The sequence below is a fragment of the Drosophila elegans genome, unplaced genomic scaffold, assembly GCF_018152505.1.
Source record: "Drosophila elegans isolate 14027-0461.03 unplaced genomic scaffold, ASM1815250v1 contig_814, whole genome shotgun sequence".
Lineage (NCBI taxonomy): Eukaryota > Metazoa > Arthropoda > Insecta > Diptera > Drosophilidae > Drosophila > Drosophila elegans.
The window spans coordinates 1,851,847-1,875,610 of NW_024546167.1; the positions used below are offsets into that span (position 1 = coordinate 1,851,847).

At 37.4% G+C, this 23,764-nt stretch overlaps 2 protein-coding genes across 2 annotated transcripts; both read left to right on the forward strand.

The window, feature by feature from the left end:
- The first annotated feature begins 5,417 nt into the window (after positions 1-5,417).
- LOC108141647 (toll-like receptor 10) lies at positions 5,418-11,429 on the forward strand. Its single transcript, XM_017265118.1, is given in 6 exon segments — positions 5,418-5,426; positions 5,689-5,798; positions 5,800-5,822; positions 6,958-7,053; positions 8,215-8,902; positions 8,957-11,429. Coding segments are annotated over 6 exon segments (3,399 nt in total).
- A 10,657-nt stretch (positions 11,430-22,086) lies between these two features.
- LOC108141760 (kunitz-type serine protease inhibitor nigrescinin-1) lies at positions 22,087-22,687 on the forward strand. Its single transcript, XM_017265255.2, has 2 exons — positions 22,087-22,242; positions 22,300-22,687. Exons 1-2 carry the CDS (start codon positions 22,161-22,163, stop codon positions 22,572-22,574), a joined length of 357 nt encoding a protein of 118 aa, XP_017120744.1. The 5' UTR covers positions 22,087-22,160; the 3' UTR covers positions 22,575-22,687.
- The last annotated feature ends 1,077 nt before the right edge of the window (positions 22,688-23,764 follow it).

Consider the following 23,764-nt stretch of genomic DNA (forward strand, 5'->3'; position numbering starts at 1 on the left):
TATCCGAACTTAAATGCCAACTGTCGTTAGTAGCTCACTGCTCCAGGATGGGTGATAAGAAGGGTGTTTCGGGAAATTCGAGTATTCTGTCAGCGGACGGAGAAGAAATATGTGAGCTTCTTGGGGCGGGCGGCATACATATGTTAGCACATTTTTAAATGTATTTGTGTCAGGCTGAAGTCGTGACTGCAGTAAATTCCTGACTACCCAAAAATTCATAGAAAACTGGAGAATGGCAAACTTGGTAGAAATGAGCATTTCAACATTTTCAACTTAAGCTGGGGACCGAAAATAAAAAGAAGAACATGAGACAAGGCAACTGGCAATGCATGTCTGCAATTTTTTAAGCAAACATTTTATTTGCTCAAATGCTAGGAAAACACAAAAACAACGCCGTGGAAGATGGGGTGAGAATGGAACTTGAGACACACAACCCACATCAAAAGAGCAACTTCTGCATTTTTCCTCAGTTCTCGACGCCAATGTTGTTGCTCCTGTTCCCTTAGTTGTTGTTGACTTGCGCTCCTGTTGACATTTTGATACAAATCTTCAATAAAATAAAAGCAGCTCAAGTGGCCATAGCGTAAACAACAAAGGAAGTGGCACGGGGAAAGCTAAGGAAAACAATATGGGTGAGGTGATTGAGGGGTAGAAGCATAAAATAACCTAAGTGGCTGTGTACTACGAAAACTGGTGTAAACATAGACTTCGTTAAGGTACGTAGTTATATATCTTAAATAAGAGGTAACAGTTTTTCAATGTTGCGGCTTAACAGCAGTATACTTTTGTTTTTAAGTGTCAGAATAACACTTTTTTCTACTGACTTTTTCAGATCTCAAAAAGTATAATACCTCCAGGGAAAAAGTTATCAGTAGGATACAAATGTGATTGCCGATGCTGAGGCCTATTTGGAGGGTAAAATCATTTCTTGACCATCATTTATTGTATTTTTTCTTTGGTAGCCTGAGTACTGCTGCCCAAAGGCCAAAACAATAATTTGACATACAAATTATAATGTCTTCTTTCTTATATAAAGTTTTTTGTTTTGGGAGGAATTTTGGTAGTAAATTTGTAGATCATCTGGGGAAGTTATTTGGAAGAGACTGCACTTGCCTCGGTGAAAATTCTGTTTTTTCGGCAAGGGTATTTAAATAATTGATTTTCAATAAATAAAATGAAATATTTATAAAAACAATTCTTTTTAAAGCAAATGATACAAATTTTAAAGAATTCAACTAAGTAATTGTGTACCAAGCAGTAAGTTGTGTAAATTTAAAGTGTTGTTAAGGACATGCCACCTTTAGGGATAATTTTTAATTGTATATTCAAGAAGAGATTTTGAATTTCCAACAACAAACCTATGTGTCATGTTCAGATTGAAGTGTAATCTCAAATGGACCTGAAAGCCGCCACGATTAATTGGCCGCGACAAACCCTTTCGGCGCCCTAAAATCCCACCCTTCAATCCGCACTGTCATCCTGTCCGAAAGTTCTCCCTGTCATCTGTCCTTTGTGTCCGTGAAATCTCTTTTCTTTTTGTACGGAACGGCTTGATGTTGTCGTCCACCCCCCCCTTTAGTCTGGACTGGGTTTTTGTTTTTGCTTGTGGTCAAGCATATGGCACACAACACAGAGCAACATGCTGTTCTGTCCCCACAAACACACTGATACACAGATACACACTCACACACACACACTCAACGGACAATCACGTAACAACAATAGCAACAACAACAGCGGAGCCGAACAAAAAGTTGTTAGCCAATTTACTAAATGTCCAGTGTGTGTTGAATTGTTGAAGCTCGTTTGCCGCTTTGTGTACTTTTTCGTGTTTCGTATTGAATAACAAATTATTTGCGGCATATGTTTAGGGGCTCGGTAAAGGACCAAGAGCACAGGAGCTGAGTGGGCGTTAAACGACTTGTTAGCCAGTCAGTCATGGATAGTCTGTGGAGGTCTGACAACTTGTTTGCCCGCCTTAGATGGACATGGAAAAGAGTAAATAAGTTGAAAACTGGAATTAGTCCGTTCGGCTGTGTTGTGTTGTGTTGTGGGATAGTTTAATGTTCACCATGAGCTTGTTGGGCGTAAGCGTATCGAACGAAGTTAAAGATCACAAGTAGTCGACTTTTCCGGCTCTTTGGCTCAACACTATCGTGCAACCCATACCCCCTAAGTCTAGCCCCTTGATACGTGAGTAATTTCGCAATGAATATGAAGCCACAGAACGAAAACAGCACTTGAGTGCTGGCAAAAATAGAAACGTATTACTTTTAATACAATTTGTAGGCTCTCTGAATCTCTCTCTCTCTCTCTGACCCGGCTCTTCATTAGGACTTTTATTTCTTTTTGGATATTTTATAGCTTGCCAAAAACGAAGAATTTATTGCCGCAAGTTCAAAACGTTTCGATGGCTGGCATTTTTTCTGAATCGACCTCGACACGCTTGCTGCATTTTCAATTGCATTTCCAATAAATTGTTTCCAGCCTCGAGTAGTTTCGCTTCCTCGCATTTTCGACTTTGCCAAATTGGCGAAAATAAAAAGGATCGAATGATTCGCGTAGCATTTCATTTACCCATGTCTCTAGTCAACTGCACAAGAGAAATGCGTTTAAGGTTATGGGTGGACTTCTTCTTCCGAACGCAAAGTGGGCGGGGTCGGATGTAATTAGGCGCTGTTAATTAGGTCGTAATTGGAGTTTTTGAGAAAGGTTAAAAGAGAAGGGTGACTTTCCCAAAGACATTACTTTGGTGTAATAAAGGGGTGATATAAATAATTGCGCCAAGTCGTGCTATGTGGGCAATGAAAACTAAGCTGTTAAGTGGAAGGGCGGTGTTGGTTTCAAAATTGGGTTAAAACCCTTAGCAACTTTTTCATAATTCTCTGTAAATAATTGATTATATATATGGAATATAGATTGCTGCCAATATGAAAGATAGTACCTATATTTGATCAAAGGTAACTATAAATATCGCGATGGCTATTTTGGGTTCTCCATCTACAATTCTACGCTGAAATTTCCTTTTACTAATTGATGAAAAAACAACATTTTCTTAAATACCTTTCGATATTAGTATAAGGCAATATCTGTATGTACAATGTACATTGTACATCTACCATCATTTTATTTTTTTGTTGCTTCACTGATCGTTTTTATTCTTACTCTTGACTGAAAAAAACGTTTTTTGAGCAAAATGTTTATTAACTAAAAAAGAAATATTAAAACATTAAAAACAAGTTTGTTGAATGGTTTGACGAAATCAATACCCTGAAGGAACTATTCAGACTTGTAAGCATGTGAACTAGAAGAAAAGTTAAAATCCGAGGTGTTTTAATTTCTAGAAATTTCTTCAGTTATTACTTCCAACCGTAAACAGCCAATATCCATTACTTACCATTTTTTTAATCATGTAGATAACTGTAGATAATCCGAAACATATACATGTAAAGTACTGATAAATTAACAGTTATTTTATACATGTAATAAGCCTGTGTAAAATAGTTTACTTTGGTGTAGATAAGGTCAGAAATTAGGTAAAGGGTAGCTTTTTTATATTTTCCAAATATTAAGCAGTGAAAACACCAATATTTATTGTTGTTGTTTACCATTTTTTTATTTTGAAAAAATCGCCGTCCATTTAGGGACAATAATGTTTAAAAGTCCGAAGAGGGACTTTCGAAGGATATTAACAGTACGTAACATCAAGTGAGTCCCGCATTTATTTGCGGTTGACTTAAAGAAAATGTACTTAATTTGAATCCAATTTCCTTTCATTTTCTATTCTTCCAATTAAAAATATGTTAAAAAAGAATGTTTCCTAAAAAATAACCTGCAACAATACAAGAAATTGTTGTATATTGTTTTTCTACCGTAGTGACTTTTTATATAATGTCGTTTTTTTTATTTATCTTCTAACTATACCAAAAATAGGCCCAGCTCTGCAAAAAAAACTTGAAAAAGTTGTCTAACAAGGCGGATGATTAATAATATTGACAGATAACATTGAAAAACAATCAAACTTTAAATATTATAAAAGTCTAGCAGCAAATATAAAATAATGATAATATAAAAAATATGTAAGATAAATATATATATTAAAAAATACAACAAATATTTAATATATTCTTATTTCTACTTTTATTGTTTGCACAACTTATTTCATTAAGGATAATCTGACCACCAGTAAAAAGCGTTGAAAAAGAAATTGTTTCTTTATTGAAAATATTTTTGTTGGCCAAAATCAATTTTATTATTTTTCCTCTAGCCTCCAAGTATTGGGAAAATTCTGGATTCCGTCACAACTTCAAGCAGCAACCGTTGAGCTTGTCCATGGCCTAACTAAACTTCAATTGGGCACTGCCTTGTCTTTTATAAGCAGGCCCAGCCAATCGGAGCCAAGATATAGAGTTCCTAAATACCAAATTCAGAGGGTGGGTTATATTGGGGTTGCTGATAACAAAAGCTAATGTTAAATACTGAAAGCTCTTCGGGTAAACTTGAAAGCTAGCATGACAAAGAGCTTTTTGAAGGGGTGAATTTACCAGTATTTGCGGGAAATAAAAGCCAACAGTTATGTAGGGGTAATTGTTTGTGATGTAAAAGTGATGAAAACTAGAGACCATAACATTGCTGTTTGTACTAAGAGGATGTCCTTACAGTTAAAGAGAGAGTGTTAAAGCTAGCAGCGAAAGAGAAAGAGGTTGTTAACAAGTTAACATCTTAAGAGACCTTAACAGGGCACGAACTTATAACAGATTGTGAAATTTTCACAGAAATGTTATATAATATATGTTTAAGTGGACTGCTAAATTTTTGCAGAAATGTTATCCCAAATATGTTAAAAAAAATGTTACAGACATGTTACCTTAAATAAGTTAAAACCGAATGCACATTGCTTATTTTTTTATGTGAAATGTGTAATGTGTCTTTATAAATTCGAAATGATTCGAAAGCCTACAAATTATTCAGGGTTATATTTAATAGTAAATTAAAGTAAGGCCCGAAAAATCTCTGGTCACGGCTTGCAGTAAAATTACCTTGAAATAGTGACATCCGTTTGGTATTCGATACTTTGGCTTTTGTGGTTAAAACAAATTAAGTGGAATTAATTTGACTCTGCCTGACTTTTCACCTGTGCATCCGCACACTCACTAGCACACTATTAAATGTGTGAGTGCCTGTGCATTTATGATTTCGGGAAAAGGCCTCGCAAACGTAAGTCTGGAACAAGCCTTTGTAATGCTCGTTTTGCTGTCTCGCTGTTTCTGACATTTCGAGTGGTTTCCCCCCCTCATCCACGGCTTTCCTTTGCATTAAATATTCATCATGGAAAAAGCACTGGCAAGCGGGGAGGCGAAAAAAAAAAATTGGGAGAGAGCCCAATACGTGCATATATCCATATATCCGTATAGGAGATGTTTATGGTAATTTATACCCCGGTGCGGAGATTGAAATTCATGTAAATAAATTGCACCTGTAAAAATAATTAAAGGTGAAATCGCTTGCTGGCTTGTTCTGGCAATGGCTAAAATATGAACTCCACCTTTCACTTGCCAGTGCATAAATTTACTTGCTCTCGCACACCTATTTTTATCTGGGCAATATATATACGGTGCGGCTACTTGTTATTTGTTATATAGTGGCGACCAAAAAAAAGTCAAATAAAATAAAATAAAATAAAAATAGAAACCTTTGGACCAGACGACGGGGCACTCCAAGTTGTGAGACCTTCGTCCCAAAGTGCGGGAACGTCGCTTCAAGTGGACTTCAGACGGCCAACAGCAACAAGAACAACCTATGCAATAACAAGGACGACCCACGTGCAAAAATTCTCTTGCTATTTTTCAAGGGGCAGGAAGGCGGCAAGCAGGTGCGACGCCAACAAATATTTTTATAATTTCCTTTTCGTGGAAATTTGCATTTTTCTGTTGCGTTGCGTTTTGTTGTGCCTGCCATTTCCGCTCTGCGCTTTGCGCTTTGCCACTTTGCCATTTCCGGTTTTGACGGCTCGACGGGAATTTCTATTTCTTATCCATAATTGCAAAGTTCCCGTTCCTGCGGCTCCTTGGGACCTCAGCTCATCCCAAAGGCTGTCCGCAAACAATTCCTGGTGATTTTCAATGTGAGTGCAAATGAAATTAAGCAATTTCAATTTACCCAAGGTGTTTTCCCCGTCACTGAGTTCACTTAATAACTACGGAATTGCAAGGAAGTTGTCTAGAACTTCTGGGACTCATATGGAACAGCTCCAATGAATAATTACTGTTTGATTTAATATCATGCTTGGCTTCAGAGCACGGCACCAATTTAATACCAGCAAACATTTAACCATTAAGATATTAAAGGCGTTTTATTCAAGCACGTTGCGCAATAACAACTCGTTGACAATTGATTACGCATTACTTCAATTTAATTATAAACATTAATATATCAATTTGTATTTAATTCATTCGTCCTGTAAAACATAAATGTATGTGTCATTGGTTAAATCTTTAATAATTGGCCATTCGTTCTCAGCGAAGAGCCAACAAGGCTAATTAACATTTAAAATTATCAGTTGACATAAATTGTTTGATGGCCGACGAACGGAGGGAGCAACTTTGCACACAAGGCAATATGAAAAGCGCACAAAAGAACAATAAGGAAACCAGTTCCGATTGCTGTTTCCACAGTCAGCGACGAGTAAAAAACAAATATATCAAAACGGGCAAGAGGCATAAATGTAGCGTAATTTAAATAAAATTGCATTAATATGTTTTCCCCATCCAGAAAGGATACCCGAGAGCAGGCTGTGTCCTGGCCAAAAATTTCCAGCCATAAGAAGAGCTTTTCGTGCCTTCCCCGGATCTGCTGGTCATAATTCATCTGGTAGGGGGGCCAACAAAAACAATATCAAAAACAACAACAATAAAAACAAAAACACACACAACTATCGCAAGGACCTCTGTTGCTCGGCAAATTCACACCAAAAATCAAAAAGCAATAATGATGCTCGAAATCTGAACAGCCGGGATGGACGACCGGCAAATGCGGGCGGTGTGAAAAGTGGGCATGGCCATGCCCTGGCCACTATAACTGCATGGGTGTGTGTGTGTGTTTGGGCTACGTGGCAAACTTTTCGAGTATTTGTCGTTATAAATTTGACATCAATTGCCACGGCATGTGGCCAACGAAGGTCTGACAGTCAGGCCGAGGCAAACGGCTGGTCGAAAAGTGGCGGACTGAAGTGGGTATAGACGGGGAGCACTGGTGTGGATGTGAGCCAAATTGCAAAAAAAAACTCAGCTGATCTTAGCCGACCTCCTCTTTGGGGTGTGAGTGCAAATAAAGGCGGGCTGAACGCATTTGACGGCAAAGTATTCAATAGTTTGCATAACACGTGTTAGGCTCTTATTTTTCCCATAAATTCTTGAAGATTTTTAAAGCTTTTGAAACAAAACTGCCCTATGAATGTAAACAGCTTTTTTAATGAAGTCGATTTGGTCGACAGGCAGAAAATGTTGTATTTAATTTAACGAAAACCACATTGAATAAGGTGAGTTTAAGGTCAAAGAGATTTAAAACAAAATTCCTGGCTTTAATAAAGATAGCCCTCCTATCTTATTTTTTCAATCAGCCAATCAGTGTTAAAATTAAAACGTAATTCATATTATTATTTTACAATAAATTCTTTACACATTTTTCTTTTATAGAAAATTAATAAATAAATAACATATTAAACTGAGCATCAAAGGGGCAATGTTGTTTTACAACGAAGGACACATTTTGGCCCACGCCATACCTTTTTAAAACTAATTACATTTTTATTGAAATTTAAAGGGTAGTTATTTACCCTTTGCGCCATATATAATAACCTCTTGTTTTTTCTGGGTAAAATATGTTTTTTTTGTTAGTTGTATAACCATATATATACTAAATGGTTGCAAAGGGAATTATATAAATGAAAATTTCCATAGTCACAAATACCGAAATAAATCGCGGTTTATTTTATCAGACTTTTGGGAACGAATCGTCGAGTGTATGGCACTTAAGAGTAAACTTTTGTATATACATATGGGGGTTGATCTCAATGGAGTTTTTCTGATTTCTCATTTAATGATTAAATAATAAACAAATTTTTGTAGAATTCAGTTTAAGTTGAGGATCGGTCGCGTGTGTATCATAAAATGGATAGGAAAATATTATCCATATTTTTTATTGTTTTGTTCAAACATTCCTTAAATGACTGTACCAAGGGATTGGACGGGATAAAAGAGGATTACTGTGAAACCTATTGTGCTGGAACTTGTGATAACAGGACATGCTCAATATCCAACAGAAATTTAATCACAGATGACTATCAAATAAAGTTGGTTTTATTTAATTTACAATTTATTTGGACAAATCCAGTTTTTCAGCAGTGGAATATTTATCGAGTGTCTGGTGAAACCGATTGCGAACTAGTTAAAATTACAGTGAGTGGAATACCGAGTGTTGACGATGAAAGACTTCAACCTGGCATAAATTATCTTCGTCTGCTGGGCATTAAAAAAGTTGTTGGATACGAAATTTACTTTCCTTCCTTAACAATATTTGAGAAACAAGTAGATGATGTAAATGGAGCACAAAATTTAACTTTTAAATATTTAATTGAAAGTCCTGTCATTTCTAACGTAACAAATAACTATATTCAAAAGAGCATGAACAACACAAAAAAAATTCAAATTCATTATCAAAATACTTTCGAAAAGCCAACGTTTACTTTTGAGAAAACTATTTTTGCTGGCAAAACGCAAATAAACTCACTAGTTGTTACTGGGTTCAATGTGGAAGGTCTGACAGAAGAGACATTCGATTACATACAAAATTTGGAATGGCTAACTTTTGACAATGTTGATTTAGAAAATTTCACATTTTTGAGGTTTGTAATGAAATATAAATTTTGGCCTTAGAATAAATTATTTCTTCGTTTCAGATCTCCTACTCTTCGATCATCTTTAAAATACTGTATTATGAAGCTTGACAATGTTGTGGATCTGAAACACTTTGACCAATTTCCCAAACTTGAAATCATTGAAGTGAACAAGTATAAAAAATTTTCAAATCTGACCGCTTTATTGTGTCACACGGGTGAAAATAAATGTCGGTTTACATCGGGTGTGAATGGCATTTCATGCCCCACCAAATGCAGATGCCAATATAATCGAGACACGTCACAGCTAGAAATAAATTGCTTGCAACTAAATCTTAAAACAATCCCATCGTTACCGGTTCCTGTCACGGGAAAGTCGGTGCTGGCCTTTCAGCAGAACGAATTGTCTCAACTACCTCATAGGTCATTAGCAGGCTATAACAACTTAAAAGGTCTGGACGTCTCACAAAACCGACTAACCAGTCTCAACGTTGAACACCTGCCTGAAGCCTTAGACTACCTGAACATAAGTTTGAATCGAATAAGCACCCTCAACCAAGAAATGGTTGAATATCTCGGTAGCGTAAATACTTTCATTCAGTTTGGTAACAAATGGATTGCCCATTGCGATGAAGCCTACTTAACAGAGTTCTTTTGGTACAAAGCCAAATTGATACGCATAAAAACATCAAAATTTGATGCCGTTATGGAATTTATGGAAGTAAATTCGAAAGCCTCATATCTAGGAGATTTTTTTGTATATCAGTTCGATAATTTATATTTGGAAGCGAATGAAGACGACATATTGAGCACATTTGATTTTTCGGACAATTACTTCACATTGAAGATACTGGAAGAACTGAACAAAGCAATTTGGCTGATATCAGGCGAGTTTGATGAATATGTGCTCCACCATCTGAACGCCAGCTGCCCCTATAGATGCACTTGTTGCCTTGAACGCCCCACTGGGCAATTCGTAATATATTGCAGCAATTTAAATCTTGACTTTTATCCAAGGCTGCCGAATTTGATTGAGTACAACACGACATTATTTCTGGAAGGAAATGAAATAAGAAAGCTTACTAATTCCCAAAATCTTATCGTCATGGGTCTTGCCTCGATACAGAAGTTGCATATGTCGCAGAACTTGTTAACTGAACTTCCGCTTCATTTGCTGCCCGAGAACATAACATATCTAGATCTAAGAAATAATCGCTTGAGAGCACTCGATGATGATGTGGTAGACTTTCTGCGATATCGCGACGAAATCACAAAGATAGAACTATCTGGTAACCCGTGGGAGTGCAACTGCAGGGCGAAGTCCTTTCTCTCTTTGCTGAGGGAACGTGAACCATTGGAGTACGAAACAGTTCTTCGGCGTGTCAATATAACCCAGGATAAATGTCCCGAAGACTGCATTTGTTGCCTCGACACTTCCAACCCCGAACTGCCGGCACTTATCGTCGACTGCAGCGACAAAGGTCTTGGGGAGGTACCAGCACTGCCTACGCCCACAATTGGACACACAACTCTCATCTTTGAAAGGAATGTTCTGAGGGTGTGGCCCTCTAGCTCGCTACCAGGATACTCGAGCATTTCACGATTTTATTTGGCCAGCAACCAACTAACCAATGTCGATAATCTACCAGACAACACTGACTATTTGGACATTAGTTACAATAAATTCTCGGAACTAAGTGATCGTGTTCAGGGCTTCCTTCAGAAGAGAATGAATTCTTCGCAGTTGCAGCTTGTAATCCATGGGAATCCGTGGACTTGCAGTTGCGACAAAAAGGATTTTTTAGAATTCGTGAAGGAGCAAGCGAAAAATATAAGAAACACATCAGCTGTTAAATGCGCTGACACTGGCAAATCCCTGATTGAAATCGAGGAGATCGACATATGTCCCTCAGCCATCATCTACTATGCATCCCTTGGGGTCACTTTATTAATTCTGGCTTTATCTATTAACGTTTTTTTTTGCTTTAAGCAACCCATATTGATCTGGTTCTACGAACACGAAATATGCCTAAGTCTGGCAGCCCGACGGGAACTCGACCAGGACAAGAAGTTCGATGCCTTCCTGTCATTCACCCACAAGGACGAAGAGCTCATTGCCGAATTCGTGGACCGACTGGAGAACGGAAGACACAAGTACCGGCTCTGCTTTTATCTGCGGGACTGGCTGGTGGGCGAGTCCATTCCCGAGTGCATTAGCCAGTCCGTCAAGGACTCAAGGCGAATAATCATCCTGATGACGAAGAACTTCCTGAAGTCCACCTGGGGACGACTTGAGTTCAGGATGGCTCTTCATGCCACCTCAAGGGATCGGTGCAAGCGCCTGATCGTTGTCCTCTATCCGGACGTGGAGAACTTTGATAATTTGGACAGCGAGTTGAAGGCCTACATGGTCCTGAACACATATCTCGAGCGAAATAATTCGAACTTCTGGAACAAGCTGATGTATGCGATGCCACACGTCATGCTGGGACAGCGGCTACAAAGAAATCTTTCCGTGCTTGAAACAAAAATATAAGTTAAATAAAACTTATGTTTTATTCAAACAAGAATTTCAAAACAGTTTAAAATGTATACATTTAAGGAAACAACAAAAAGATGTTTCAGTTGAGTATTGAATTTTTTTTTAATTCACATCTCTAAAACGAGGTGATTGTTCACCGATTTCAGAATCGAGCACAACCACCTAGCTCGAAATGTAGTTTAAGCCCTATTTCTGAAATTGTTTAAAATTACTAGAAAGCTATAATTTGTGCACTTGACTTTTCGACTGTTCCTAAAGCAGCGATATAACATATTTGTATAATCCTTGGTTCAAATAAATACTTCTTTTTAATTTTGCCGCAGTTTGCTAGCTATTATAAACTAAATTTTACGACACTACAAATTCGTTGCATCCCTGAATACGCAAAAAGAACCACCGAAAACGTTCATGAACTATGTCTTCATCCCTGAGCTCTTGCCAAGCTTTCAAAGGAACTCACATCACTATTTTGGCGCCAAAACAAAAACAATTTAAATATTATTTTTAAATAATGATACAATTATATTGTAAGCAAAAATAAATGTTAATATTCATTATTTTATGTGTATTTGCTCCAAATGTTACGCAAAGTTTGAGTTTTAAATTTTTGTTAGAGATAAATAAATAATTAATTAAAAATATTTCAACCTTATTAGCAACCTTTTCTATACGAACCAAAGTTTGATATAATGGTGCTTCTGGTCTAGAAAATTACGCTAACCAAACGTTTTCATGCCCTTTGTATTGTACTTTATTACACAGGAACACAATAACGAAATTCTTGAAATTTCCACGTGCCAATTGTACTGTTCCATAATAATTCGGTGCTTCTGAGTAAATGTCTCTATAAATAAAAAACAAACAAAACAAGCTAAAATAAAATAATTAATGCGTTAATTAAGCGTTCAGCAAAACAAACAAGCACAGTGGCGAGAAGTAGGCTGTAAATTCGGTTGTGATTCAGTATTTTTTATGTATTGGCCAAGTCTTCGGGAAATGTTTTTGAATGTATTTATTTGAACACATGTCATTCCGATAATATGAATATAAAGGTATTAACTTCTACTTTACTGGACGACGGAAAAGTACGTTTTTAGGGCATAATTGTCAAATGAGTGCGAGTTAACCTAATTAAGATAAACCTGCTGAGACAGTTTGACCAGGATTGTCCCTGTCAAATCTTCGAGGTTCTCGTAAAAGCTTACACATTGGCTTTTTTCGAGCTTGTTACACGTTTGGAAAACCGAGTCGACAGTCGAACTGAACTTTTTCTCCGTTTCCGGAGCTCAACCCCCCGAAATTTGTACTTCCCGAGCTTTATTTGAATAGAGCTTTTTAGGCTCGTCCTAGAGTGGTGGCATTCTTAATATGTACTATAAGAGTTGTATAAGTATAATTTAAGTTGATCTAAGTAAAAAGCGGCGTGAGACTGCCAACATGCCCAAAAAAAATTTTTGTTTGGGGTTATTTGCATATTTTGTCGCACATTAGAGGGCAGGAAAATTTCTGAGCAAATTATGCACTGCCACTTTTGTCTAGCTTCTTTTTAAAAATGCTGGATTCGCATTTTCGGATTTGCGAGAATATTCCGTTTTTGGAGAAAGCTGCTTTAGAGGCTGGCAAACTAGCTGGTAAACAATATACTTTTTAATGATGCCCAACTCCATGTAGATAGTGGAAGTCTGACCCACTTGCGATATGGCCACCTTGACTCTTTCTCTTCGACCTCGTCGATTGATGAACAGTCGCACTCCTGCTTCACTTCATCTCGTCCAGATCGTTGTCCCCAGAATCTTTGAAGTGCCGCCTCATTTTCATGATGATGTTATACAACTGGGATGTGCTTTTGATTTGAGTTTGGAAAGGTATAATTTTCGTCCAGCTGACTGTCTATGCAAAGCCTATTTTGTCTGATTTTTTGCAGCTTCATTTAAGAGTCGGACTTCTAGAGAAGAAAGACTTGTTAACACCCCCAATTATTCACTCGGCGCTACCCCTGGGTTTCAATTTCTCACGCTTTGCACAGGACATAAGCAAAAGTGCAAGCGCTTCATCGGCGGGGTTGAGCAGGTGCATGCGAAAGTGTGACAGGGTTTGGGTGGGATGCAGCTCTCAATCGGTTAGAGGTGATGATGGAACCCGATTTGAAATGCACATCACGTTTTTAGCCACTTTTTTTGGCGACAGGCGGCAGACGAAGCGGATGGACGACACTTGTGGTTGGGGAAAATCGCGTGCAGACTAAACCATGACACGTGTGCCTCACCATTCGCATTTGGCGTATAAATCTTCATGCCACCCTTTTAGGAGTGGATTTTTAAAATGCATACTAGTTTTTTGTAACACATTTTCACAATTTTCACTCCCTCACTATGATGTATTATTATTCAATCAGTGATGCAAGCTGCAAAAATGTTACATACAAATAAATTGATTACCAATTGTAAAACGCAAGCGCAATTAAATGGACAACTTATGTTGGTCTTATTGCATCCCTAAATTAGTAGAACATTTTATCATAACTTTAGCATTTTATGGCTCCTGATGATATTCCTCCTTGCCTATATGGTTTTCCTAATTATATTTTCTTGGCACATAATCACAATTGGCACATTTTGTTGTTTACTTTATTTCAAAAGTTGTTAGGCAAAGTTTTCGTTTTACTCCGATTTGCTGTACTTTTTTTTTGGCTCTTGGTTGGGTCAACTTTTCGCATTTGGCAAGCGATTTAGTTCGCAGTTCATATATTGCTGTCGTCGGTTAAAATTTATTGTGACAGTTGTTAAAATTATGCAAACATTTTCGTATTACATTTTATAAGTATTTTAGGTCTCAGCTGGGTCAAACGAGATTTTAAAAAGTACTAAACTAATAATATTCATTATTTTGAAGTGTTTTCAAGAATTTTTAATTCTTGCAATAGTTGTTTTATATTTGTAAAACTTCAAATTAATAATATTAAATAAAACACAATCCTTATAACCATCTTATGTGGCTTTCCACTTGACTGCTTTAATATTTTGCCCCTCTATACAGAGAGAGGAATCCATTACATAATCAGGAGTATAGATCCCTAGAGAGCTACTCACGCTATAGATCATCATTTGCATGCCTTATAAATGTTCTATAAATTTTGCCAAAACACAAAAGGGAGAAAAGGGAAAACACTTTAAGGCATACAAAGGACTCGATTGAAAAATAAAAACCGCAAGAACACAAAGAATAAAAGACGGAAACGGAAAAGAGAAAGAGAAAACAGAGGGGGGCAGTCAGGTCATAGGACAACACTAAAAAGAAGGCAAATTTTATTTGCATGCGGCTTTTCAATTCCTCCAAGAACATAAAACGCAGGTCAGGGGAAACTTCGGGGAACCCTTTCGATGATGGAAAATAAAGTAGAGTTGTAAAACGAGAACAGAGAAACTACACTCAAAAAAAGCGTAGTAAGTCCATGTATTTTATACTCACGTTAAATATTTTTTCCTTTAATTGATATCCATTGTGGTTTATAATTATTCTAAAAATTTAATTTCTAAAATTTTTGTTCAATTACTAATTTTATTATTTTCGTATTAGAATATGTGAATTGTTTAGTCTGTTTAATCTTTTTTTTGTTTGTTTAAAAAAATTCCTTGATTTTAGGAAACTTTTCTTAATTCAAGGAATGGCCATAAAGTTTAGCTTACCATATAAATTTACGAAAACTTGACCTTAAAATATGTCTTAAGTAATTTCCTTCATATGCATAAGAGGCTCTTTTTAGAAAATTATCTAATATCAGCGAAATTTTTTTCTGAGTGTACAAATATTTTAAGATTAAATCATACTTTGTATGTAATATAAAGATTTGAAATTAAATTAAAGTCCACAAATGAAATTTTGAATTCAATAGCCAATCATTTCATCTTTTTGTCAGTGTAGTGAGTAAACGAAAGGGAGGAAGAGTTAAAGCGAGACGGGACGAAGGAGGCGCGGCGTCTTAACAATTTCCTGCCAACTTCTGCTTCATTGCATATTTCCGTTTCCTTCAGTCCGGAGTCCGGACTATTCAGTTCCCCAGCCCCCTGAATCCTTGTGGAATCCACATGTGGAAAAGCGACGACAGTCGCCTGGAAAAATTCCCTATCCTACTCTAGCTCCTTTTTCTTTTACGATTTGCAATTATTTTTGCTCATTTCAGCAGAAGCAAATATGCCCACAATTCCTTGAGGGACAACTGGCAGACAGTCCCGAGTCCTGTCAATACAAATAGTGGCAACTGTTTCGCCGCCCCACTCCTCGTCTATAATAATTTACATAAGTTGATATTTCTCGAGTTGTTTCACTTTGACATCCCTCCATCTAGACATCGATTCCTTCGTGTTCTGTGTGCTCAGTTATTTGTCCGCCTGAGTAAAGTCCTTAGATGGAAATAAAAGGGAGGAGATTTACAACATGGAAATCATTTTAGCTGCAGCGGATTCAGACTTGCATTCAGTCTACTTCCACTTCTCTTAGTGTTTCCAGATGCCATTGCTTCGGGGAGGTACTGACAATTGTCCTCTGAGTCCTCTGCTGAGTGGTTTATTAAGTCCTGTAAGAAGAAACAAAATATGATGGCCTTGAATCAAACTGAAATGGAGAAAACAATAAGTCAATGCGTAAACTTTTTTTGACGAAAAGGAAAGTGAAAACTCAAAGAGGAAATCTGATTATATTTAAAATTCACTTGTGTTTATATCGAGTTGTGTAAATATTGTCTGATATATGTATATCATTGGCAAATTCCTTTTTGAAAATTGGCTCCAAAGCTAAGCCGTTATAAATATATAAAAAATGTTAATTTTAGAAATTCAAATCAATTTTAATTTGTACCTACACTTATAAAAGTCACGGAACCCAACCATTGACTTCCAATTTAATAATTTATTAAATCTGGCTGCCTTCGAGTGCATTATCTCATTACCTTAATTAAGCTCAGACCACTTGATTAAATTTTAAAGTCAAAATGTAAAGAGCCCCTATATCTAATGACATGCGGCTGTCAACATGTGGCGTTAACCCTCAATTCTGGCTAACCAAACCACCCTCTTTCCGAACTTCCCTAAATTGGCCACGTAAAAAGCAGAAAAACAGGATGCTCTCTAGCAATTGCCAAATGAAAACAGAAAAAGTGCCGAAACATTTGCCTTTGAAGAGGATTTCACCATCACCAGAATCCCATTCCCCTTTAATTCGGGCGTGTGCAGAAAATCAAAATAAAACGCTTTTCGTTTCATTTGCAATGAAATTTTCGCAAGTACTGCGCCTGTCTTTGTTTTGTCTGCTCGCCGTCGCCGCCTACCATTGAATGGAAATCGTTTTCCAATACAGTATTGAATACGGTGTATATATATGGAGTTTACCCCAGAGCAGTTTTGGCCATTTTCTATGCACGTCATGTGGGCAATCAGCGCTCATGTCCAGGGGATACTTCTTCGGCTTTTTAGCCCCATTCCCAGAATTTTGTTTGCGCCACACGACTTTTTGTTTTGGGGATATCTATTTCCAGTTTTATTTCTCACTCGACTCATGAATATTTAACTGCCAACAATTGACTATGATTGTTATGTTTGTTGGTGCCTCGTGCTTTACAATTAGAATGGGGATTGGGCGAAAGGCCACAGGGATTTTGGAGCTTGAGATTGATTTTCTCCATGGTTTTATATATTTTTCATTTATCAATTTTCTTAACGTTTTTCCTGCTTTGCCTGGCAAAAGAAATTGCAATTTTAACGCATGACAGGGCATTCTCAATGCGCTTCAAGCCAAATATAGAAAGAAATTCGCTCACAAGCACTTGAGCCATTCTCTATTTTTCTACTTAGACATCGTCGCGTAATCGAATATAAATTGAATTTTTCCCAACAAATGGAATTTTCTCAAGAGTTTTTTTTTCTACCTTTTTACCTCTCGATTGCATTCAAATGAAATAAGCTTACGATTAATATTATGCATTAATATTGAGCGGAACTTTTTTATTTTCATTGCTGACAATGAAAAAAATGGTATGTTTGGGCGCAAAGAAAGCATAATAATAACATTTTTTGGTCTTGTTTCATTCCAGATTATAAATTTCAATTAAATGAATTTATATCGTGGGTTAACAAATTTTATATAGTTGGGTCACGATTTTTCAAAGGGCTATTGAAGACAAAAATTTAAACGGTTTCGAAATTAAATAATACCATTAGATTAGGTATATTTATTTACAATTTTTTAAGAGCTATCGAGTACTTTTGCCCTTGAGGTCTTATGTCTATTTTAAGTTAAGTTCGCTTACCTAAAAAAATGTTTCGCGATTTTTCTCACGAATTTTCCGTTGTCCCCTTTTCCCTGCACACTTGCTGTCTGATTGAATATTTTGTTCGTTTTCCATTTTAAGCTGTCGCCCGCACTTGTATTTTTCGTCGCAACGGCGTGTTTTGCACTTGATGCATACATATATTTTGCATTTATTGTGACCAGAGCTGATATAATGTATGCTAGTCACGTCTAGCCACTTGTGTCCTGGGCCCAAGTTCCAGCTTTCCCAGGTTTTCCCCTTCTGTGGCTGCTCTGCCCTGCTCTGCTCTCGTTTTGAGCTCGTGCCTTCACATTCACTTAGTGCAAGGCTGTGCGCTAAAGCTCTTTTGCATATTGATATGGCTCGTGCGAAACCCAGTTACCTTTCATATATTTTCGGTGCCAAATTGAGACCTATTTGCACTGAAATATGAGTTACCACTTCTAATTTTATCACTCTCCTCCAAAAAAGAGCAAAAGTTGTGAGCATTTCTCATTAATTGTGACATTTTTCAAACACTTTTAGAGCGCGTGTTCAAGTGCCGTGTCTAGACGAAAGTTTACGCTTTCGACAGGTAACAGCCAACAAACAAATTAAAACAAACGGCAACATTTCAGTAAACTGACCGACCCCAAGCCAATTCCTAAATAAATGGAGCCTTCGAAATGTTGTTGCAAATTGTTAGCTCGTGTCCCATAAAAGTGCACATAAAATCAAAAAGGGGAAAAATACGGGGAGTGGGATTGAAAAATGTGCGAGTCTCAAACCATTTTCCAAAAACCATTCCATTTTCACATGGCACGCCAAGCAATTAAAGCGGCCCATCCAAAACTCCGGCTCCATGTTGCATGTGGCAAACTTCTGGTGCCTAACTGGCGCCCAAATGGCGGACATGACGACGGCGGCGCCCCAATGTCAGGCCATTAAAGTTTAGTGGGCGATTTTGCATAGCGTTTTGCTGAGCCACCGAAATACGCGCCAAGAAGGAAAGCCGAAGTAGAAGCAAAAGGAAACCAGCTAAGGAGGCAGCAAAGTGCAGCAGACGTTTTCCTCCAGCCACGCCCTCGACCGCCTACGACAGCCCATCCCCAAAAACTTTTGCCGAAGCTCATCAAGCCGAAAAAGTTTGGCCAGCGATAAATCAAATTTTTTCGTTGCTTGTTAACTCGTTCTCTTAAATTAAGTTGAACATTAAGGCCCGAAAAGTAAGCTCGAATTTTACGTAATTTTAAGAATTTCCTGTAAGTGAAGGGGTTGGTGTGGAAATGCGGCGCCTCGACTGACAGCTAATGAAAATATTTGTCGGAAAGGGCGGTGCATGTTTTTAAGGGCTCTGTAATAGCAGTGAACCAGACTTGCTTTGAATAAATATTTTAAAAAGTCTCAGAAATTTTTGAAATGGGAAAACGGGGGAACTATTTAGTAAAAGGACAAGACGGTCAAGTTTTATGTACAAACTAGAGATGTATATGAATGATATATACCCTTGCAGAGGGTATTATATTTTCTTGTAATTGTTATTTCCTTTTTCATTATAATAAATCTTCTTGCTCATCTTAGCTCTTTGTGCTTCCACTTTATTTGCATTTGTAAAATGCGCCACTAAAATTGTAAAACATTTTTTTAGTATAATTCGCACATTTATTTTTTCAAAATAAGTGATTGATAAATAAAGAACATCCCTTAAGAGTGAAGCTTATATGAAACGATATAAATCTCGTTTCCTTTTTTTAACCAATTTCTCATGCTAATACCATAGTTAAGATCGACTCCAAGATATTTAGATTGCGCGCAGACTGGAAACATATTCCCAGATGTTCATCTTTGATCAAACAGCTATTTCAAGTTGCTCGTCTCGGGTTTCCCCTCGACATCCATCAAATCGGAGCGCCCCCATTGTGTGCAGTCCCACATCAGTGCAGCCACTAACGGGTCAACAGCCCATTTCATGTGATTACTCACAAAGCACAGCTCTGGGAGGATAACCTTTCCGATTCCCACTCCGAATTCGACTCCGACTCCGATTCACAGGCAGCAAGTCCCTGGGCTCAGGACGCTTGTTATTGTCATTGTTATCAACGCTGTCAGTGCAAATGGCGACACCAAAATAGCAGCAACAACAGCAACAAAAACAACATTGCCAACTGGGACAGGACATTGTGTTGGTCCTGCAGTGTCTCATGTGGGCATATGTTAAACATTTTGACACTTTTGCGCACGGTTTAACCGAAAGCCTACGAACATCCGCTGAACTTTAACATTCTAATGGAAGTTGATGAGGGTTCTCCTGCCTCCGTGGAATACCTCTCCACGCAACTATTTAAATTTCCAAATGCTAGAGAGCCGTTGTCGCAATATTGGGTACAATCCGCAATACTTGTTGTTTTTTTGTTCTGGTTTGTACCTATGTTGGATTGTGTAATTTTCGGTGACAGTGCGACGATAATCAGCGAACTGAAATCAACTGCTAGCGGAATTTTACAGCGAGTTACCATTTTGTGGCTATTTTACCGACTAAACCACTTTGGTGGTTGCCACTGAGCTTTGCCGTGGTTGCTATTCGATGATTTTGAGGATAACGGCGGGCATCGAGTTATATTGAAACTTAATTAAGTGCCGGCACCAATGCAAAATCCACCTGCGCCCTGGAGAAGAAATGGAAAATAATTGTTTGGCGGTCACAGACACATGTTTGCCAAAGGTTTTACTCGATTTTTGAGACTTGTATTCAAATCCAACCAGAATTTAAACATTGTAGTAATATTTAAAGTTGAATATTTTAGGCTTACTTACATGTTTATCTTATAAACTATCCATATTAATTTATAAAGTTTTCACGTGTGAAATTTAAATAATATCATTTATAAATGTTTTAAATAAAATGTTACCCACTTTAAAGATGCTGTGAAAATATGTTTAATTTATTTCCCACGTTATCCCCCTAAATAATTTCTATGGTCTTATCTACATCTCAACTGACTCACACCAAAATGTGTAAACATGGAAATCAAATTTTAAATGCACTTCGATTGGATCTTTGCGTTTGTTAAAAATTACCTTTAAAGAGTAATAAAGAATTATGTGGAGACAGTTAATACCCGCGAGACAAAAAGCGGCTGGCTTATCTGCACCACCACCCCGCATTCTTGGGTACAACAATTTTCAAATCGCTTTCTTTCGGCTGGCAACGAAATTTGGGTATAGCCCCTCCTTTTAAGCCATTTCCCCCACTTTTGTGTCTGCCAATTTACGTTATCGTTTTCAAATTGAAAATTTGCGTAATCACATTTTAAGTGAAAATCGTTTTGCAAATTAAATTAAATCGATTTCTTCGAGACGATAATATGGGGGATGAATTGGGGGAAAATTGTTCTGCCAAAAGTTGCAAAGCTTGTAAATATGCATTATGGTTTTTCATTTCCGCTTCCGTTTCGGAACCAGAGCTTAAAGCTCTGAGATATATGCATCTGCAGTTTCCTTTTGGTCCTTGCAATGTCGCTGGATTGCATCTCAAAGACCCATCAACGTCATCAAATCGTTAGTCAAATACGAGAAAAAGAAAAAATATTTAAGTTCTTTGCTCTTCTCTCGAGTCTCTCGTGGCAATAAAAATGATGAAGTACTTCGGACTTCGAGTAGGAATGGGTTAGGAACAAGAGCAAAGAAGTTGAAAAGGCTTGCATTCCCGGCATATTCTTTGGTTTTTAAACTTACACAAAAGGGGTATATTCAAATTCTCAAAATGCAGGAATGATACTTGATATTTCTGATATTAATTGTAATTTCCTTTAATAAAAATTCAGTTGGAAAATTGTGCTAATATTGTATTGTATTATTATAAGTAAAGATTGTTTCATATGAACTTTAAATTTTTAGAAAGTCATGAAACAATGAAACTGGAATATTGTTTTTGCTATACATGTACGTGACACTTGTAAGTAAAATTGATTTAAACTTATTTTCTGGTAAATAAATTGTATTATTTTTACCAAAAGCTAAAGAACGGTATCATAATATAGTTTAGCTATTCCCTAAACGACTGAAGCTCTGAATTGCTAGAATTCAGAAGTCATTTTCAGCAAATTAGGGAAATTAAATTATATACAACTGCATTTGCTTACGTTAGAGAACAATACGATGCAAAATGCCTTGGATTTATTAACTTTTGATTTGCATATCACTGCAGTGTTGCCTTCTCAATTTTATTAGGAAAGAGCGACTACCCTGGCTTTTTAGCAGTTCAGCAACATTTTCGGCAGCCCCCACAACGAATCATTTTCAGCCAGTTGAAATTGAATGGAACTCAGAGACTCAGTCGTTTTGGGGAAGTGAAAATTTGAATTTTACGTTTGAGATCATATTAGCGTTGAGTTGTCACAAATTTATACATTTAAGCTTTTGTAATTTCAAATGTTATTAGCATGTATCTTAAATTTTTTATCTGGGTGATTTTTCTGAAACCCCTTGTAGCTATAGTGCCCAATGGAGTGACTATTAAAGAACGTAAGTCTTAAGATCCATACAGTTAGCGATTGAAAACGAAATCATACTCTTCCTTAGCAAAATGCTGGTATGTGGCAAATCCCGGACCCTGTGAAAACTGGGTCAAAGTCTGGGGTTACGATTACATGACCAATCGCTGCATTTTCTTTTATTATGGTGGATGTGGTGGAAATCCGAATCGGTTCTATACAAAAGAAGAGTGCCTGAAGACTTGTCGGGTGTATAGACCGCCAAATCGGATAAAAAGGGAAGGCCAAATAGACGAGGAGGAAGAGGAGGAGTTTGAGGAGGACATTGACAACTGGGACCAATGGGATAAATCGGAATTTTGATCAAAAAAGGGTATTCAAATATCGCCATTCCGGAGAGCCGATTAAGTCAAGCTAACTTTTGATTCGTTGTGCAAACGCATAATTTCAGTTTGAAAGAAAGAACTTCCCGTCGAGTTGGTTGTAATGCGTTTTCTTTTAGCCATCTACTGCTATTCCCTATTCCGCTACTCCGAATACATATTTCTCTAGACGTCTGTTTGCTGCCAATCTGAGCGACGGCCATTAAGTCAAACAGTTTGAAGCAATTTGAGAGCTGCACAGAGGACTCGGCAGAAATATCCTGTTCTCGACTCCAAGGGTTATTTATCAAACATTTTATGTGTATTGCGTTGCGATTCTGACAATTTTTGACATGCAATTTGCAATTTCCATATGCTGCAACCATATTTCGGTTGTGGATTTTGACATTCGCCTGCAGGCTGCGATAAGTTTTGGCAGCGAATGCAGATGAGGCTCATCTTTGTTGATACTTTGCCCAAATCCGCAGAGATACCTTTTACTTTTCCCACTTTAATTTATGCTCCTACGGAAAGCAGTCACAAAAGAAAATGCCCTGCTAATTGGAAAGAATTTTGTTTGCCTATTCTGTGCTCTTTACATGGACCTCTGCTCGTTAGGCTTAATTAGCAATCATAAAAGTTGTTCCCAGTTAAATGTCGAACATTCTTATTTGGTCATGTGACACTTTCGTGTCCTGTGGTGTCGGGCAGCAGGATCTGAACCTGAATTTGTGCCTTAGAGGTGTTTCCCAGCCACCTATTTGACTTTCTGCTCACGTTGCTTTTCTGCTCCTTCCCTTTGTTCGTCGTCCCCCAAGACTTTTATGACTGATTATGTTGTGTTCCGGCCATTTAATTGCCACTTGGCTCTGGATGTGACTACTTTTATGGTTAATGAGCAACTTGTGGTAATTTAGGGGGCTCGGGAACGACAGGGATCAGGTGTGCAGACAATGCCTGGACTTTTTGGACGGGGCAGCCAATTAAATGGGTAATATTTCGGGGTGAGTGGGCTGAGGAAATATAAATTAAAAAGAATGGCTTGTGGCCTTCTTTGAAAATAAGGGAAAAGTAGCTTGGGAACAATTAGATCAAAGTTTGTCTATAAAAAAGGTTTGATTTTGTAGCTGATGTTCATAGGTAAGTATTTCCTTTTATACTTAACTATTAAAGCTAAAAATATTTATTGTT

Bases quoted from the DNA above. Each gene is read 5' to 3' on its own strand.
- LOC108141760 (XM_017265255.2), top strand. From the start codon at position 22,161: ATGTATCTTAAATTTTTTATCTGGGTGATTTTTCTGAAACCCCTTGTA. The intron at 22,243-22,299 runs GTAAGTCTTAAG...ACTCTTCCTTAG, and splicing joins TGGAGTGACTATTAAAGAAC to CAAAATGCTGGTATGTGGCA.